General features: G+C 41.8%; 2 protein-coding genes across 2 annotated transcripts; one reads left to right on the top strand and one right to left on the bottom strand.

The window, feature by feature from the left end:
- The first annotated feature begins 378 nt into the window (after positions 1 to 378).
- LOC105863155 (olfactory receptor 9Q2) lies at positions 379 to 1,323 on the top strand. Its single transcript, XM_012749960.1, has one exon. The coding sequence runs from the start codon at positions 379 to 381 to the stop codon at positions 1,321 to 1,323; it is 945 nt and encodes a 314-aa protein (XP_012605414.1).
- Positions 1,324 to 13,700: 12,377 nt separating this feature from the next.
- LOC105863157 (olfactory receptor 1S2) lies at positions 13,701 to 14,672 on the bottom strand. Its single transcript, XM_012749963.2, has one exon. The coding sequence runs from the start codon at positions 14,637 to 14,639 to the stop codon at positions 13,701 to 13,703; it is 939 nt and encodes a 312-aa protein (XP_012605417.1). The 5' UTR covers positions 14,640 to 14,672.
- Between the last annotated feature and the right edge of the window lie 4,530 nt (positions 14,673 to 19,202).

The following is a 19,202-nucleotide window of genomic DNA, read 5'->3' as shown; positions in this document are numbered from 1 at the left end:
CTCACAAGCAGGGCACATATTATGGTTCTCCTTTGGCAGAGGAGGAAATTGAGGTTCAGAGAGGTTAAGTGCCTTGTGTAGACTCAAACAGCTAATTGGGGACAGAGTTGCAAATACAAGAGCCGTCTTGTAAGTCAGGGAGCCACTTGCTCTCTGTTCTTTCTGTGATGGACGCATCCATCACTTTTTATCTTATATCACGGTGAGCTCTGTATTGTCTGCATCTACCTTAGGCTGCAAAGCCTGTCGAAGTCGAGCGCCTACGCGCCAGACACTGCGTGTAAAGCTTTGCTACTTGAAATCACTTGAACTTCTCTTGAGGGGTCCCCTCGCCAGGCTCTCGTCTGAACCCTCCCAGGTGCATGAACTGCTGCATGGATGGCTGCCAGGAACTACACCCCAGTGACCGAGTTCTTCCTTGTTGCGTTCGCTGAGCATCCCGAGTGGGGGCTTCCTCTCTTCCTGCTGTTTCTGAGTTTCTATCTTGCCACTCTGCTGGGGAACGCGGGGATGATCGTCCTGATCCGCAAAGACCGCCGGCTCCACACCCCGATGTACTTCTTCCTCAGCCACCTCTCCCTGGTGGACATCTGCTACTCCTCTGCCATCGTGCCCCAGCTGCTGGCCGTGCTGTGGGCGCGCGGCGCGCTCATCTCCCGAGGGCGTTGCGCGGCGCAGTTCTTCCTCTTCACCTTCTTTGCTTCCCTGGACTGCTACCTCCTGGCGATCATGGCCTATGACCGCTACGTGGCCGTGTGCCGGCCCCTGCTCTACGCCGCCGTCATGACCGAGAAGGCCCGCTCCGGCTTGGCGGCGGGGGCCTACGTCGCCGGCTTCTCCAGTGCCTTCGTGCGCACGGTCACCGCCTTCACGCTCTCCTTTTGCGGGAACAACGAGATCGACTTCATCTTCTGCGACCTCCCTCCTCTGCTGAAGCTCACTTGCGGGGACAGCTTCACCCAGGAGGTGGTGATCATCGCGTTTGCCGTTTTCGTCATGCCTGCTTGTACCTTGGTGATCTTGGTGTCCTACCTGTTCATCGTTGCGGCCGTCGTGCAGATCCGCTCCGCTGGAGGCCGGGCCAAGACCTTCTCCACCTGCGCCTCCCACCTCACCGCCGTCGCTCTCTTCTTCGGCACCCTCATCTTCATGTACCTGCGCGATAACTCGGGCCAGTCCTCGGAGGGGGACCGAGTGGTGTCTGTGCTCTACACGGTGGTGACCCCAATGCTGAATCCCCTCATCTACAGCCTGAGGAATAAGGAGGTGAAGCAGGCTGTCATGAAATCCCTGAGCAGACCCAGGGCTTCTGGGAGGCCTTAGATGGATCCTTGTGGAATATGTCACTCCTCAGTGTCTCTATCCTTTCTGTCTTTCCTCAGATATCACCTTCTTGGGGAGGCTTTCCTAGACAACTGTACTTAAAATCGCACCCAAACTCTCCACCCCTCCTTCCTGATGTATGATTCTATGTAATGCTTGTCACCGTCTGACATACTAGATGTTCTGTGTGCTCGATATTGTCTAATCCTGACAGCTAGTAAGGGAACAACATGACAGCAAGCTCTTTATCCGTGAGCTTCATTTCTGTATGCCCACTGCCTAGCAAAGCACCTAGCACAGGAGAGGAACTCAATCAACATTTGTTGAATAAATGAATGAATCCTTTAAGTTTCAACTTCTCCAGTTCTCAGTTTTCTTATCTGCCAAGTGCATTTACTTACTTTATAGAACTATGGCTTTGAGGATCCAAGGCATGGATGGACAGGAATCACGTCTGTCTTATTCAGTTGTGCCTGCTGAACCCCCAAGCACATTGGTTGGCACAACAAATACTTGGTAAGTAAAGCAAAAATGCCAGGAAAATTAATGATGAAGCTATTTGCAAATGCAACTGCCGTTTTAATCCAAAGGGATTTTCCAAAGCTCATAATTTATTCTTTTTCTTTGTTTGCCTTCTTGTTCTTTCTGTGGGTTTTAAATAACATTTAATAATAAGAAAAATTATGCAAATAATAATAATAGCAACTAACATTCATTAGGCCTTATTACCGCCCAGGAATTACCGTAAGTTTACTATAGGAATTGATTTAATTTGCTGGACATCCTGATCAGGCATGTTCTATTATCATCTTTGCTTTGTAGGTACATGAGGCACTTCGGGCTTAGAGAGATTGAGTGATTTTCTCAAGGTGAGCAAGCAAGTGGTCGAGTGGGGCTTCCACCTGGAGGTCTGAGCACTTATCTGCCACATACACTGTCTCTAGCTGTCACCTACCACCTTCGGCATATAAGCACTCAAGCCGGAATTTATTGTTATTGCACTTTTCTTTTGCCTTTTATCTGGTGAAGAAAAGGCAAAAGTTCAATCTGTGAAGGAAGCAACATCAGTCAGCAAATTCACTTTATAGCCCCAATGTGCCAGTGTTGTATAGTGTGTGTGTGTAGTTGTGCGTGAGAAAGTGAAGTGTGCACATTAAATAAACAGCAACTTCTGAACTCTAGAAACTTTCAAGTTAAGAAGATGTGATAAATATTTTAGAAAAGAGTTGGCTGGGCATATTTAGAAAAAGATATAGGGGAAAAAATAGCACTGGTGGTCAAGAGATTTGGGTTCACACATCAGCTTTTGTTTGTGTCTTTGCAGAAATCACTTTAAAACTATAGATCAGGGCAAAACAACCCCACAGAGTGGATCTTGGGGGCTGTTTTGCAAATATTAACTGCCGTGAAAATGTTCCCTAACACATCAGCTTCTGGGGTGGATGTTAGACATATTTGTGTTGTAAAAAGAACTCAGGATTTGTCACCAAAATTATACAGTCTGTGACTTCTTTACAGTACGTCTTCAGATTAATTAGTGCTTTTCAGCCTACTTCTGATCTATGAAATAGTACTTACTGAGCGCTTACTGTGGGCCACACTTCACATGAATCTCATTTGCTCTCACAATAACTTGGGACATTCAGAGAATGGGAAGGCATTTGCTAAGTTTTCTAAACATTAACTAGTGCTATGGTTATCATCCAGGCTCCACAGCATGGCGAGTAGTGACAGGCAGAGAAACCCATAGCTTCTCTGTGGGCTTCTTCATTTCAGAACTATCTGGACTAGTCCCTCCTGGTCCAGATTAGCTTTAAATCTGGACGCTTCCAGAAGTGGAGAGTTCACTAATAAGTTTTTAACTTGACTCTTAAGCTAATGCACACTTACCATATGCTAGCTACTATGCTAAAAGCTTTACATGAATCATTTATTTTAGTCCTAACAACTTTAATGGAATGTAATTATTATTGACCCCATTTAGCAAAATAAAAAAAAAAACAACCAAGACCCAAACAGATTATTCGACTTGCCCAAATTATGTAGCAAGAAAGTGGTAGATCACGGTGGTTCTGACCTCAGATCTCTCTTGCTCCAAAGGGCATACCCTTAACTGATATCTGCCCTTACATACACTTTCTTCTCCTTTGCCCAGGCTCCAATTCTTTTTTTAAAAATATTTTTGTAAATGTTTTTATTCTTTTTTTAACAATTTCAATAGATTTAGGGGGTACAGGTTGAATTCTGTTAGATGTATATATCATATAGTGGTGAAGTCTGGCATTTTAGTGTGCCCATCACCTGAATAGTGTACACTGTACCCAATAGGTAATTTACCATCTCTTACCTCTTCTCACTCTCCCTTCTTTTGAGTCTCTGACATCCATTCTTTTGAGTCTCTGACATCCATCATACCACTCTGTGTGCCCTTGCACAGCCAAAGCTTAGCTCCTGCTTATGAGTGAGAACAGGGGGCCTTTATTTTTCTATTCCTGAATCCCTTAGAATAATGGCCTCTAGTTCCATCCATCTTGCTGCAAAAGATATAATTTCATTCTTTCTCATGGCTGAGCAGAACTTCATGGCATACACATTTTCCTTACCCACTCCTCAGTTGATGGGCATGGATTCCACATCTTTGCAATTGTGAACTGTGCTGTGATAAACATACAAGTCCAAGTACCTTTTTGACGTAATGATGTATTTTCCTTTGGGTAGGTACCCACTAGTGGGATTGCAGGATCAAATGGTAGATCTACGTTTAATTCTTTGAGAAACTTCTATGCTCTTTTTCTTAGAGGTTGTACTAATTCACATTCCCACCAACAGTGTGTGTATAAGCATCCCCTTTTCACCACATTCATACCAGGTCCCAAGTCTTGGCTGCATTTTGCTTCAGAAGTGTCTGGGTGTCACCTGCATTCTTAGTCTCAATGTTTTGTGGGCATGGTCTGAGATGGGTGCATCTTATGGACTGACATAAATGTGAAGTCCGTGGAACTCACCTTGACCCTCTTAAAGGTCAATGAGGAGAATTTGGGGGAATTTACAGCTCCTTCAAAAGGAGCAGGATTGGCTCACATGAACTACTGCCTTCCAAAGCCCTTCCAGAATGCCTCTTGGGCCAAGATTTGCTCCACTGCACAGCTAATCAGTATAGTGCCTCTAAGAAGTCACCAAGGTTCCCTTCAGGTCTTCTTTTTCAATCTTAAGTGATCACCTAAAGGAATTCAAGATTCCAAACACTGACCGTTGTTATTTATTACTATTTAATAGCATTTAAAATATTGACTAAGTTACATATGTGTATATATATATAATTTCTTATCTTTGTTATATCTACCTATCATCCTAAACTGTTACTCAGAGGATATGTCTGAAATCCCTTCTAATTTGCTAAGACCTTAAAAAATAGCTTTATTGGGGTTTGACATGCAATAATCTGTACCTATTTAAAGTGTACAATTTGATAGATTTTGACGTGAATATGCTCATGAAACTGCGGCCACCATCAAGATAGGGAACATGCATATCACCCCTAAGTTTCATTACCCCACTATACTTTCTCCTATCTCTACCTCCACACCCCCAGGCAACCACTGGTCTACTTTTTATCATCATAGATTAGTTTGCATTTCTTGGAGTTTCATATATATTTTATGTAAATGGCATCAGGTCTGACTTCTTTCACTTAGTATAATTATTTTGAGAATCATTAACATTGTTGTGCATGCATATCAATAATTCATTCCTTATTATTGCTGAGTATTGCTACACTGTATGGCCACTGCGTTTGTTTATTCATTCATATGTTTATGGGCATTTGGGTTGTTTCCAGTTTTTGGCTATTATAAATAAAGCTGCTGTGAACATTCATGAAAAACCTTGGTATGGATATATACTTTCAGTTCCCTTAGGTAATACCTAAGGGTGGAGTGGCTGAGTCATATGGTAGATATGTTTAACATTTTAGGAAACTGCCAGATTGTTTTCCAAAGTGGTTGTATCACTTCACATCCCTACCGGCAATGCCAACAGTGCATGAGAGTTCTAGTTCCTCCAAATACTTGCCAACGCTTGACATGACCAATCTTTTTTTTTTTTTAATTATGGTAAAAACAGATAACTTGAGACTTGCGTTCTTAACCCTTTGCACTCGGATGTTGAGTGTGACTCGACACGGTTAGCAAAAATTATAGAGATTAAAATTACTCTTTGAATGTATCAATAATTTGAAATATAAAAAAATCCAAATAAATAAGTTTGTATGAAAAGAAACTCCAGCTTTTTATTCTACTGCCTCGCTTTGTAAAATCTAGGGTATTTAAAAAATTAAATCCCAAGTAGAATAAAGGAATCGAGAAAAAAGCAAACGAGTGCAAAGGGTTAAAATTTTAAGAGTTAAGTAAGGCATAGTTAACTATAAGCACATGCTCTCGAGCAGATCTCTAGGTTTATTCATCTTGCATAACTGAAACTTTATACCCATTGAACAACTCCTGGTTTCCCTCCCCTCCACTCCCTAGCAACCACTAGGGGGTGCTTCTATGAGTTTGACTATTTTAGATATGTAATATAGGTGGAATCATGCAGTGTTTGTCCTTCTGTGATTGGCTTATTTCACTTAGCATAATGTTCTCAAGGTTCTTCTATGTGGTTGCATACGGCAGGGTTTCCTTCATTTTTAAGGTTGAATAATATTCCACTGTATGTGTATACCATTATGCCTTGGTATCCACAGGGGATTTGTGCCAGGACTTCCCGTGGCTACCAAAATCTGTGGATGCTCAAGTCCCTGATATAAAATGGTGTGGTATTTGCATATAATGTATGCACAGCCTCCTATTAACTTTGTCATACCTAGATTTAAAAAAAAATTAAAAATTTTAATTATTATGGGTATAAAATAGTTGTATATATTTATAGGGTACATGTGATGTTGGTTAGAGGCATGAAATGAATAATAATCAAATCAGTGTAATTGGGGTATCCATCACCTCAAGGATTTATCATTTCTTTGTGTTAGGAACATTCCAATTCCACTCTTTTCATTATTTTAAAGTAAACCGTAACTTATTGTTGACCATAGTCACTTTGTTGTGCTATCAAATACTGTTCATTCTATCTAATTATATAACTATATTTTTGCACCCAGTAACCATCCCACTTTGTCCTCCCCATCCCCTGCTTCCCTTCCCAGCCTCTGGTAACCATCATCTATTCTGTCTCGATGAGATCAATTTTTTTTTAATATTTAGCTTCCACATATGAGTGAGAACGTGTGAGATTTGTCTTTCTGTGCTTGGCTTTTTTCACTTAACATAATGTTCTTCACTTGCATCCATGTTATTGCAAATAAAAGGATTTCATTCACTTTTATGGCTGAATAATATTCCATTGTGTGTATGTCCTACATTTTCTTTATCCAATCATCCATTGATGGACACTTAGTTTGACTCCATGTTGTCTATGAATAAACAGTTTTATTTCTTCTTTTCTAGTTCGACTAGCTTTATTTCTTTTTCTCACCTTATTGCACTGGATAGAACCTGCAATACAATGCGGAATAGTACAACTTCCTGTACTGTCTTTGATTTTAGAGAAAACTTTCAGTTTTTCACCATACTTTACATAGATTTTTCATAGATATTCTTTATCAGGTTGGGCTCCCTTTGATTCCTGGTTTGTTGAGAGTTTTTTTTTATTTCAGTGTAATATGGGGGTACAAATATTAAGGTTATATACATTGCTATTACCTTCCCTTCCCCCTCGAGTCAGAGCTTCAAGCGTGTCCATGCCCCCGACAATGCACTTATAATTTATATATATAAGCCCATCCCCTCCTTCCCATCTGCCTGACACCTGATAAATGTTTTTTGGTTTTTTATAACATTTTGGTTAGATTTTATAACTTTGCCTTTACTTAGCAAAGGTTAGAGATACGCCCTTCCCCTCTACACTGTTTGCCACACCCTCAGATGTGGGTCTATCCTCCCACCCCCCAAATCTCTGGTGAACACCACCACCCTTTGAGCACCGTAATGATAATCAGTTAGTACCAATGTGACAGCGAGTACATGTGGAGCCCATTTTTCTGATCTTGTGTCACCTCACTTTGGATAATGGGCTTAAGCTCAATCCAGGATAATAAAAGTGGTGTTAGCTCACTGTCATTTCTTAGAATTAAGTAATATTCCATTGTAAACATATACCAAATTTTAATTATCCAGTCATGAATTGATGGGCACTTGGGTTGTTTCCACATCCTTGCAATGGTGAATTGTGCTGCCATAAGTTTTTTTTTTTTTTAAATCAGGAATGGATTTTGGATTTTGTCAAAAGATTTCCTGCATCTACGGAGATATCATGTAGTTCTATTTTTGTTTATTAATATGATGAGTAACACTATTTGCTTTGGGACTGTTAAACCATTCTCGTGTTTCTGGGATAAACTACCCTAGGTCATAGGGTATTATTCTTTTTATTATCAAAGTAAGTAGAAGATAGTCCTGATCACTTTTGGGTGGTTAAAAATGTCACAGATGGTATTGCCTAAATCTGTATGCCAATTTTAAAAGAGGTTTGTAGTTCTGAGTCATTTAAAAATCCTCTGTTAAAAGGAGAATATATATAGAGGGACATATGCAAGTGGAAGAAAGAGAAATTTGAGATTTTTTTCATGTTCTGAAAAATATGTTCTGAAGGAGGTAGTTTCATTTTCATTTCAATGCTGAGGATGCAGGACTGCTTGAGAGACAGCTAGGAATGATAGCTGCATGGGCTGAAGAGAGTTGGCCAGATGTACAATTTCAGGAGCGATGGCTTGGCTCTTGCGGTATTTGAAACAGCTGCTCCCTCCTTTTTCTTGGAAAAATTTTCACATTTTTCCTTTGTCTTCCTGGATACTACTTTATTCTGTTTCTTAAACATTAGAGTCTCCCAGGGCTTCAACATAGACCTTATTCCCTCTCTGTAGTCACTCCTTAGGTAATTTTATCCAGTGCCATGACTTTAAATCCTTATTTTATTTAGATAAAATTCTTTACCATGGCCTCCACCCAGATGGGTTCCTAACTATCTCCGTGACTGTATCTACCTCCCCTCTCCCCACTCACTCACTCTGCGCTAGTCCTATCCACACAGTATCCTTTGAAAGTGCCAAACCTATTCCCACACAAGAATCTTTCAACTTGCTCTTCCCTTTTCTTGGAATGGGTCCCTACATCTTTGCATGGGTCGATCCCTTATTTTGTTCCGTTCTCTGCCCAAATACCCAAGAGATGCCTTCCCCAACTCCTGAACCTCCCTGCCTAAATGATCCACTCCACTGTGTATCGTTGTCTGTCCTCATCCCTGCTTTCCTTCTCGTGATAGTCCTCCTTACTACCTTGTATCATATCAACATGTATTTACTTATATGTTCCTTGTCTGTCTTATGCACTCTGCAGTGAGAGCCAACGACACTGCCTTTTCCCTAGGTATTAAAAAAATTTAGTAAATAAATAAGTGACTATCTGCTGACCCTTTATACATTAGGTTTTACAAGTCATTCCTACCCAACGTATAGATGATTTTGGCCTTTCTAGGCACTCCTCTTGCATTTGTGTTAGCTACGACTAGATGGCAGGGGTTTCTGTTAATTTATTTATAAAACCACAAATTGGCTTTTCTCAGATACGGCTAACACAAAAGAACGAGAATAGCATAAAATTCAGTTGACTGCGCTTTGCAAAAAATCTTCATGCTTTCTTAATCTAATAATGTTAATTATTGACCAAACATTGACTTTGTTTATCAAGGCTTAAAAATCATGTAAAATTATTTTTAAGTCATTTCCTCTCCTTAATTTGAGGTCATGGACTATAAATTATTCATTCTTTTAATGCCAGAGCTAGACTCACAGCTTAGTAAATATTAATAGACGTTTCTCAATAGATGTTTGAGAAAAAAGACAAATTGGAGAATAATTCAGGGAAATAAGAGCATCTAGATATATATTTATGCACTTCCTTTGTGAAGACTTGTTAATGTCTTTATAAAAGTTTGTGACTGTTTATTTTCTTAATCAGTTGTCTTCTGTGTCCCAGCCCTCATCCTAAATCATTTTCTCAGGCAAACTCCCACTTTGCATACAAGTCTATTTCTGGCCAAATCAACCTTCCTGTTACTCACTGCAGATGGAGCTATACCTTCCAGCCTTCTGTGGAACCCTTAAGCCAGAGACAAGAGAGGGCCAGGTTGGGTCCACAGGAATGGGGACCAATTTAAACCAATGGCCTGGGTGTAACCCTGATGGTCCTTACCCTCTCAAATATGGGCTAGATGTAACCAAAATAAAGGGGAGAAAGTTACAGATTCACTCAATTGACATTTATGTAACTGGGAAGATTCTGCTACCATGTTAAGCATGATGGTTTAATAGGCAAGGCTGTTTATTTTCCTTAAAATTAAAAAAAAAGCTTCTTTCCCCCTCCCTGTAATGACAGTTATTATGAACTGTTAAAGCAATACAGGATGTAACATGAATTACTCTATCCCACGACCCAAACAAAAGCTCCATTCTAGTTATATTAATATATTGCTGTGTAACAAACCACTCCAAATTGTAGGGACTTAAAACAATAACAATTGGCTTATTGTTGTCCCTCAGGTTCAAGAGGTTGATTGGGCTCAGCAAGGCAGTTTTCACTTGGAGTATCACGTGTTTGCAGTCAGGGCTAAGGCTGGAATCACTTGCAAGCTCACATTCACTCATGTGTTGAGTGACTGGCTAAGGAGACTCAAAGACGTATAGGCTGGAACAGCTGGGGCTCCTTGGCATCTCCTCTAATTCTACATGGTCTCTTCAGCATGGTGGCTTCAGGGTAGTCAGACATCTTCCATGGCAACACAGGCTTCCAGAGGTGCTTGCCGAGAGAGAGAGAGAGAGAAAGAGAGAGAGAGAGAGAGAGAGAGAGAGAGAGAGAGAGAGAGAGAGAGAGAGAGTGAGAAAGCGAAAGCTTGTTCTATCTGTCTGGGCTGCTATAACAAATCATCACTTATTGGGTAGCTTCAACGACAAACATTCATTTTTCACAGTTTTGGAGGCTGGAAGTCTGAGATCAGGGTGCCAGCGAGCATGGTCAGTTTCTGATGAAAGCCCTCTTCTGGGTCGTAGACTGTCAATTTATTGTCTTATCCTCACATGGCAGAAATAGGTAGAGAGCTCTCTGAGGTCTCTTATATAAAAGCACTAATAATTTGTGATGGATCCGCCCTCATGACCTACTTCATCTGGCGAAGGCCCCACCTCCTACCACCTTCATGTTGGGGGTTAGGATTTCAATATATGAATTTGTGGGGGCAGGGGGCACAAACATTTAGTCCATAGCAAAGCTGTATTGACTCTTCTAAGATAGTCCCAGAAATCATGCAACAAAACTTCCGGGGTACTCTATTAGTAAAGCAGTCCCCAAGGCTGGGTTCACGGAGGAAGGAAATAGACTCCACCTCTTGGTGGGGAGGTGACAGAGTTCTTCAAGAGCATGTGGCGTGAAAATTATTGTGGCCATTTTTGGGAAATACAATCTGCCACAACCACTTAATAGTTTGTTGGCTCTCAGGCATCTCTTTTTGCCTATTCTATTTTATATGAGTTTTTTCTAATACATGCTGTTGTAAAGCCTTTTTTGTTCATATTAGAACAACTGCTATATTACAGAAAAAGAAACTGAGATTAGTAACACGCCTTGCCGCACAGTGAGTTAGATGCAGAGTTGGGCCAGACTCCAGGTCTCTTGATTATAAATCTAGGATTCTTTCTCCTGCTCCATTTGGAATAATCAAAGCAGAGCTTTGTGATGTTCCACGTTGGAGCTTGGCTGGAGCAGGGTGGACATTGCGGTACTTGGGGAAGTCAGGACTATTAAGAGGCTTGTTTGGTAGTGCATACTAAAGCAGGTGGGTTTTACATTCATAATGAAAACTCAAACGAAGCATACAAATTTGAGATACCATGGAGGAACGCAGGTGGCTGATTATACATTTCCTCTTAAAGAGACTGGATGATTCTAAGTTTAGAGAAGAGTGGAAGTCAGCTTAGACTGGGGACAAATAAAACCTACTTTGGCAGGGCAGGTAGATTCAAGTTGGAACCCAGGAGAGTGAGCAGTTAAAAAAAAAAGTAACACTTTGTTTTGAGTGTCTATATTAGGCACTATGGTAGTCGTTTAATATACGTGTTCGTTCAGTCTCAAATAGCTTTGGGATGTTGGGATTATTATTCCCGTTTACAGCTGAGGAAGATGAGTTTCAATCCTTAGATAACTTCCCTTAGATCACACAGGGAGATCACAATTTGTGGAAAAGCCAAGATTTAGGATCAGATCTTTTTTCTACACTATACTATAATTTTTAGAGAAATTAATTGAATAACTAGTGATAGCTTGCTCCAAAACTGGAAATAATTAAAAAGAGGATTTGAAAAGGGAAAAAGAACACTTTCCTGGGTAGCTACAAAGTATTTTATAAGGCAAATGTCTGAAAGACTTTCTCTATCAACCAGAAGGCATCTAGATTCACAAAATTTCAGAGAGAAATTTTGGAGAGAAACTGGAGAGAAACTCAGAGCTCACGTGGATTAGTGATTCTTTAGCATATTAGGGTCACCAGGTCATCAACATACAAGTGTGTGATTCCCTTTACCAGTGAGGCTGGGTTAGTGGATCCATTGTGGGGTTTGAGAGGAAAGCAGTTGAACCTGGTTAGTAGCCTTTTTGTTCAGCCTCAGGGAAGCCTGAGGGTTTGAACCTAGGTTAACTCCTCCTTGCAACTAATCTCTATAATTGATGACTAACCTATATGTGCCGAGATGCAGCTGCACCAGAAAATGGGTACTAGTCACACATCCCTGAGGGGACTCAGCCTAAGGAACCCCAGAGCTGAAGCTTCCCTAATGGAGGTGGCCCACGTCCACTCAGCACTCTCTCTTGACACTCCCGCTCTACGTGTGGAAGAACTGGGACATTTAAAGGCATGCCTGGGAGTCATGAGCCCTCCACTGTACTGTCATCATGCATGCTGTGTGGCGATTGATTCTGGGTATATTTCAGGACTTTTATTGCCAAGGCCACTGCAGCTGGTCAAGCAGAGAAGGCACTGCAGGTGTGAATTTTGGAAGTTTCTCCAAGTAATTCTGATGTACAACCTTAGTTGGAAACGACTGGTCTAGACCAATGGCCTCATTTTGTAGATTAGAAAATAGGCCCAGGAAAGAGAGCTGACATGCCCAAAGTCTTAATCGCTGCCTGCAGACAGAGTTAGGACTATAACTGTTACCTTGCATACATGTGCTCTGTGGTTTTCTGTTGAAATAAAGGAAGTCACCTGGAGTCATATTTCCCAAAATATATTCTGTACAACAGAGTCCTGTGGACCACTATGTGACAAATCAGGTTCTGTATGACTGAATAAGTTTAGTTTTGAGAAATGCTACCTAGCGTATTACCCTCTTAGAGATTTTCACAATATTGAAAGCTCTGAGAAGTTCACTAGTTAATAGATTTTGCTCCATTTAACTCAGTTTCCTTAAGTTATTTGAATATTGGAATTTTCCTTTTTAAAATCGTTGAAGATCTTACTGAATAGTACTTAGGCAAAGCAAACTTTGAGAAAAGCGGACCTAAAGAAATACAGATTGAATAAAGGATTAGAAATAACTGTCTTCAAAGCTGCAAAAGCTAGACTGCAAGCACGATATGCATCTGTTATTGGCCAAATTATAAAAAACTTGTACCAAAGTTTGTAGTAACATAGATTGTAATTAAGATGCACATTATTTTATAATTAATTAATTTTATTTTTATTTTTTACTGATACATAATAGATGTAAATATTTTGGGGAGGCACATGTCATATTTTTGATACATTCATACAATGTGTAATGGTTAAATTAGGGTAATTGGGATATCCATTACCTCAAACATTTATTTTTTCTTTATGCCAAGAACATTTGAATTATTCTCTTATAGCAATTTTGAACTGTATAATAGATTGTTTGTACTATGGTCACCATACTGATTTATAAAACACTAGGTCTTACTTCTTCTAAAAAACTGTATTTTTGTACCCATTAGTCAACCTCTCTTCAACCCTCCCTCCTCTCTACCATTTCTGGCCTCTGGTAATCACCAGTCTACTCTCTAAGGATGTGCATTATTGTTGTGACTTACTGTGGGGGTGAGGGGGTCTTGTTTCCAAGACCAGAGCTGGAAAAGCCCCAGCCCCTCAGAGGTTGGAATAAGAGGCAAATACCCGCAAGTTCATCAAAAGCTGAGCCATCACAACTATGCCACAAACTCTGGCTGAATCACCTTCTGGTCATGCCAATGCCCAGGGCATCAAAGGGAAGAACTTTTTCTATTGATGAGCTTCCTCAGGGCACCTTTCATGTCCTTGTTCCTCAGGGTGTAGATGAACGGGTTCATCATGGGTGTCACCACAGTAAATAGCACTGCACCAATCTTATCTGTGTCCTCAGGGTGAGTAGATGACGGGAAGAAGTAAACCCCGACAATGGTCCCATAGAAGAGTAATACAACCATCAGGTGAGAGCTGCAAGTGGAGAAGGCTTTCCTCTTTCCCTCTGTGGAGGAGATTTTTAGGACAGCTCTGATGATGCAGACATAGGAAAATAAGATGAGGGCAAAGGGGAAGGTGATCACTGATAAGCCCACAACAAATAACACAAGCTCATTGATCGTTGTGTCTGAGCAGGACAGTTTCAGCAGAGGGGCCAAGTCACAGAAGAAGTGAGGGAGAGTGTTGCTGTCACAGAAGAGCAGTGGAACGAGCAGAAGGGTGTGTGTCAGAGCAACAAGGTTACTGAAAACCCACGGGAGGACCGTGAGCAAGATGCAGAGCCTGGGATGCATGATGGTCGTATAGCTCAGAGGGTGGCAGATGGCCACAAAGCGGTCATAGGCCATGGCTCCCAGGAGGAAATTGTTGGTGACAACAAACACAATAGAAAAGTACATCTGCGTGATGCAACTCGCGTAGGAGATGGATTGACTGTTGGTCTGAATATTTATCAGCATTTTGGGGACTGAGTTGGAAATGGAGGAAATATCAGCAAAAGATAGGTTGGTGAGGAAGAGATACATGGGGGTGTGAAGGGACGTATCCAAGCTGATGGCCAGAATGATGAGCCCGTTCCCAACCACAGTGACCAGGTACATGCACAGGAAAAGCGCAAAGAGGAGATTTTGCTGCTCAGCCTGGTTGGAAAGTCCCAGGAGGATGAATTCGGAGATGGTGGTTTGGTTTCCTTGATTCATATTTCCACTGATCTGAGGAAAAGAACACAAGGTCTTCAGATTCCCACAGAAAACTCAATATGGTGCCATTTGGCTGCAGCCATTGCAGTGGGGCATTTCCTCTAGGCTAAAGGGTAATGAAGTTCTCTCTACTTATTTTTATTAGTTCTTTTTAGAGATAAGGTCTCACTGTGTCATCCAAGTCAGAGTGCAGTGGAGCAATCACAGCTCACTGCAGTCTCAAACTTCTGGGCTCAAGTGATCCCCCTGCCTCAGCCTCCCAAGTAGCTAGGACTACAGGCATGTGACACCAGACCCAGCTAATTTTTAAAATTTTTTTGTAGAGATGGGGTCTTGCTTTTTATGCTGGCCAGGAACTCCTGGGCAATCCTCCTGCCTTGATCTCCCAAACTGCTGGGATTACAGGCATGAGCCACTGCACCCAGCCTTGCTTCTATTATACTTATTAAGTAGAAGGGCTACTTAGTAAAGAACATCTCAGCAGTGCAGAGACATGGGAAATGCCTTAGAAAGAAAAGACAGAGATGTGATAGATATTTCTAAATGAACATGTTTTAAACTCTAACAGGGCTCTGACTGTGATTTTTCCAGTTAGATTCAAATGTGGTTTAAATCTCTCAAACTGAGGATCATAGATTAGGTATATCCTATATTCTAAAGGTGCTAGACACTCCTGCAGAACTTACTTAAAAATGAACAAACTGCTCTCAAAACCTCCACTGTTCACCTTCTTTCTTATCTAAGAAGACAGAAACTTAAAGAGTCATTGAAGTGAAGAATTTGGGAGAGTAAAAAGAACAGACAGGCATTCTTATGGGAGCATAGCATCGTGTGGATACTTCTTCCCACTAAAGTACTCCAGAAGAACTGATCTTGGAGAAGGAATACAGAAGGAATGGCCAGAAATTTACTTGATTTGTGGCTAGATGTTAGGTGAACCAAGGAAATTTAGGGTACAAATATGAACCTAAAGGTTTGTGTTTGCCTCTTACTTCTAAACATGGGGGGTCACTGGATGACAGAGGTGGGGGAAAAGACAGCGGTCAGTAAGACAATCCTGCATTCTCACCCACGGCACAGCGTGAATATGTAAATTTCCTACAGGCCAGGTGTATGCTGCTGGAAGGGGGTCATTGGACTCAAGCCACCTTGCAGGGCCCCCATCCAGGGAACAGCCTACTGGGGTAGAGTAGGCTGTGGCAATAAGAGACCATGGGTGGCTGTCTTGTGAAAGACATACCTTAAAGAGATTGGGGAGAAAATTCATTGCCTATGATAGGGATCTACATAATGGAGCAGTCCCTAAAAGGGGATCTCTGGAGAGATCCCCAAAATGGTCTTATGAGAAAGCATGCCTGCTACACATAAGGCACTGCCTGCTAGCTAGTATCCTAGCAGTTGAGCACTTTTGCCTTTTTTTCCAATTCCCATTTTTCCTCCCTGACCTTATGAAACTGAAAAAGAAAGGAAGACGACAACAACAACAACAACAACAACAGCAGCAGTGTGATTAGGGGAGGAGAGGTTAAAGAACAAGGGAGGAGGCCGGGCGCTGTGGCTCACGCCTGTAATCCTAGCTCTTGGGAGGCCGAGGCGGGCGGATTGCTCAAGGTCAGGAGTTCAAAACCAACCTGAGCAAGAGCAAGACCCCGTCTCTACTATAAATAGAAAGAAATTAATTGGCCAACTGATATATATATAAAAAAAAAATTAGCTGGGCATGGTGGCACATGCCTAGCTGTGCCATGTGCACATGCCTGTAGTCCCAGCTACCCGGGAGGCTGAGGCAGAAGGATCACTTGAGCCCAGGAGTTTGAGGTTGCTGTGAGCTAGGCTGATGCCACGGCACTCACTCTAGCCTGGGCAACAAAAGCGAGACTCTGTCTCAAAAAAAAAAAAAAAAAAAAAAAAAGAACAAGGGAGGAACGATGCCCCCGCCTTCCCACTGTACATCCCAAGCTACACATTGGAGCTGAGCTCCACAGGGAAGACACATGCTTTGAATTGGATGTTGAGATTGAAGTTTTAAATTGGGCTTGGCTTGGCTTTTTAACACCTGGAAATGAGTGTTCAGAACCAAAATAAAATAGTTTTAAAACCTCAAGTGAGCAGAAAGCTATCACTTTACAAGGTGTTGCCTAGGAGTAGGAAAGGGAGATTGGACCTAGTTTGATTTTCCTTGTGACTTAATGGAAGGAATATCAGCTTGCAAGTTAAGAGGTGTTTGTCCCTGTCTTTCTGCTTTCCTAACATAGTCTTCCTCTCATTTCTTCCCTTTCTCTTCTACTTCTCTCCAAAATCACTTGTCTCCCAAAGGTTTTCTTTCTATGAGGAGGTAAAAAACCAGCAAGCCTCCACCTCCCGGATTCCCAAAAATGGAAGAGCAATAGAGATTGGGGCAGAAGCTCTGAGGTCTCTTTGGTCCTGAGAAGCTTGGCTTACAAATCAGAGAGGAGAGGAACACATGCAGAAGAGAGACTCCACGGCAAAACTAAAATTCAACAAAGACCTGGAAGGCATCTACACCTAAGCTGCAGACTGGCCTTGGAGAGTCCAGTGGTTACCAAGCCCTGGCTGGTTGGCCTTGACTAGAAAGGGGAATTATATGTTTTCGAGTGACAATCTCGAATCTTACCTTCCTCTCCTACCTACCAGGAGTCCTGCACAAATTGTCCTGGCTGCCTCGCTTGTCAAGATCAGTTCTAAATTCTGAAAAGCCTCACCTCTGAATGAGAGTGAAATCTGAGGATGTTACTAGTATCTAGACCCTTGTACTTAGCGGGGTAGCAGGTGGGGCTGAGAGCAGCTCTTGCGTATTTTTCCGAATTGGATTCTTCCCCCAAGCATCAGAGCTGATAGAATCATGGTTCTGGGCTCACATGGGGCATTTAGCTTCTTCTAAGCCCCTTGGGATGATATCCCTGAGGTGTTTTGCTCAAGACAAACAATAATTTTCACACCCCAATTGCGATGGGTAAATGGGGAATAGACAGGCAGCTCTGCTCTTTTTCCTTTCGTCTTCAGCTGCTCTTCCCACTTGTGATTTCCTATCTGTAACTTAGTTGGTTGTCACTCTTCTCAGCAAGTGAGTTGTTGGCTGTGTGCATCTTATGCATCCTGTGAGGTGGTAAGCATTTTGAGTTCCTTTCGTCTCTTCTCTAGTGCCTAGCAGAGGGAACACTTAGTATATCCGAGAGAACTGAGTGGGATTCCTTGACTACGGGAGACTATGGCTCCAAAGAGATGCCATCACTAGTGGCTCCTACAAGTGGTGCAGAGGCCATGAATGAATGTTAGCAATGGAAAGACATTGGAGACCCAGTGAGTCAGCATTCCTGGCTCTTCATTGCAAACTGAAGACATAAACTCTTGATCTTTGATATTGAAAAGAAACATACTGAAATGATACTGAGTTGAATGGCTCTCAGTACACTGGGAAGACTGGAGAAACAGATGCTAAAATGGACAGGAGCAAGGGAGGTGGCACAGCCATAGATACAGCCAAAATTAATATGTCTCTTCTTCCAATGCTTGAAGGTACCTCATAATATAGTACAGTTATTTTCACCCAAACCAAGAACTCTCACCCCCTCTTCAACAGAAAACAACTCAATCTATGGATTAACTGTGTTCATGGCATGTATTCAGTAATATGTACTCATGGCAATGAGTAGTTTATAGGTACCATAGAGTTCTACTCAGCCATAAAAAGGAATGAAATATGTTGTTTTCAGCAACTTGGATGGAACTGGAGACCATTATGCTAAGTGAAGTATCTTAGGAATGGAAAAGCAGATATCACATGTTCTCACCTAGTGGGAGCTAAATAAAGGACATATATGGCCACAAAGAACAGTAATGGACATTGGAAACTAAGAAGAGGAGAGGCTTGCAGGGGGTGAAGGATTAAAATATACCTGTTGAAAATAATGTACACTATTCTGGTGATGGGTACATTAAAAGTCCTGACTTCAGCATGATATAATTTACCTGTGTAACAAAAATACACTTGTACCCCCTACATTTTTAAAAAGACTGTTAACAAAACTTGTAGCAATCCTCACTCCTCTAGCTGGCTGTGAAGTTCTGATGGATATTTTCCATCTCCTCCTTCACCACTCATTTTAGATTCCTTCACACTTAGCTCACACTTTGGCCGGTCTGGGTTGTCTGTCTTTGGGATCCAGGGTTTTTTCCCCGAGGGGTTAGGATTCTTAGTTGCCCTGACTGAGCTGCTTTGTGGTTGTGGCAACTGCTCATCACATTCTTTACATCATAGTTCAGAATCACTCCGGTTCAAAGTTTGGGAATAGGAAGCCCCAGTTGTAGAAATTGGTCACTGGGTGTGAGGGGCCACTCCCACTATCACACATTGGCTCTTGAATCTGTGCATTTTATTTTATTGTACATTGTCCAGGAGGAAAGTGCCCCAACCAACAAGATGTTGTCTCCCAGCTGGCACCTTAGCTAGTGCACATTAGATTGGTCCATCATTCTATTTAGCAAAGGGAATGTGTATGAGGGCAGTGAATTCTATGGTCATGAGTCCGTTGTTGTACTTTT

The sequence above is a fragment of the Microcebus murinus genome, chromosome 4 (assembly GCF_040939455.1).
Source record: "Microcebus murinus isolate Inina chromosome 4, M.murinus_Inina_mat1.0, whole genome shotgun sequence".
Lineage (NCBI taxonomy): Eukaryota > Metazoa > Chordata > Mammalia > Primates > Cheirogaleidae > Microcebus > Microcebus murinus.
This window is presented reverse-complemented; position numbering and strand designations above follow the sequence as displayed.

Excerpts from the sequence above, each read along its gene's own strand:
- LOC105863157 (XM_012749963.2), bottom strand. The coding sequence starts at position 14,639 with ATGAATCAAGGAAACCAAACCACCATCTCCGAATTCATCCTCCTGGGA.
- LOC105863155 (XM_012749960.1), top strand. The coding sequence starts at position 379 with ATGGCTGCCAGGAACTACACCCCAGTGACCGAGTTCTTCCTTGTTGCG.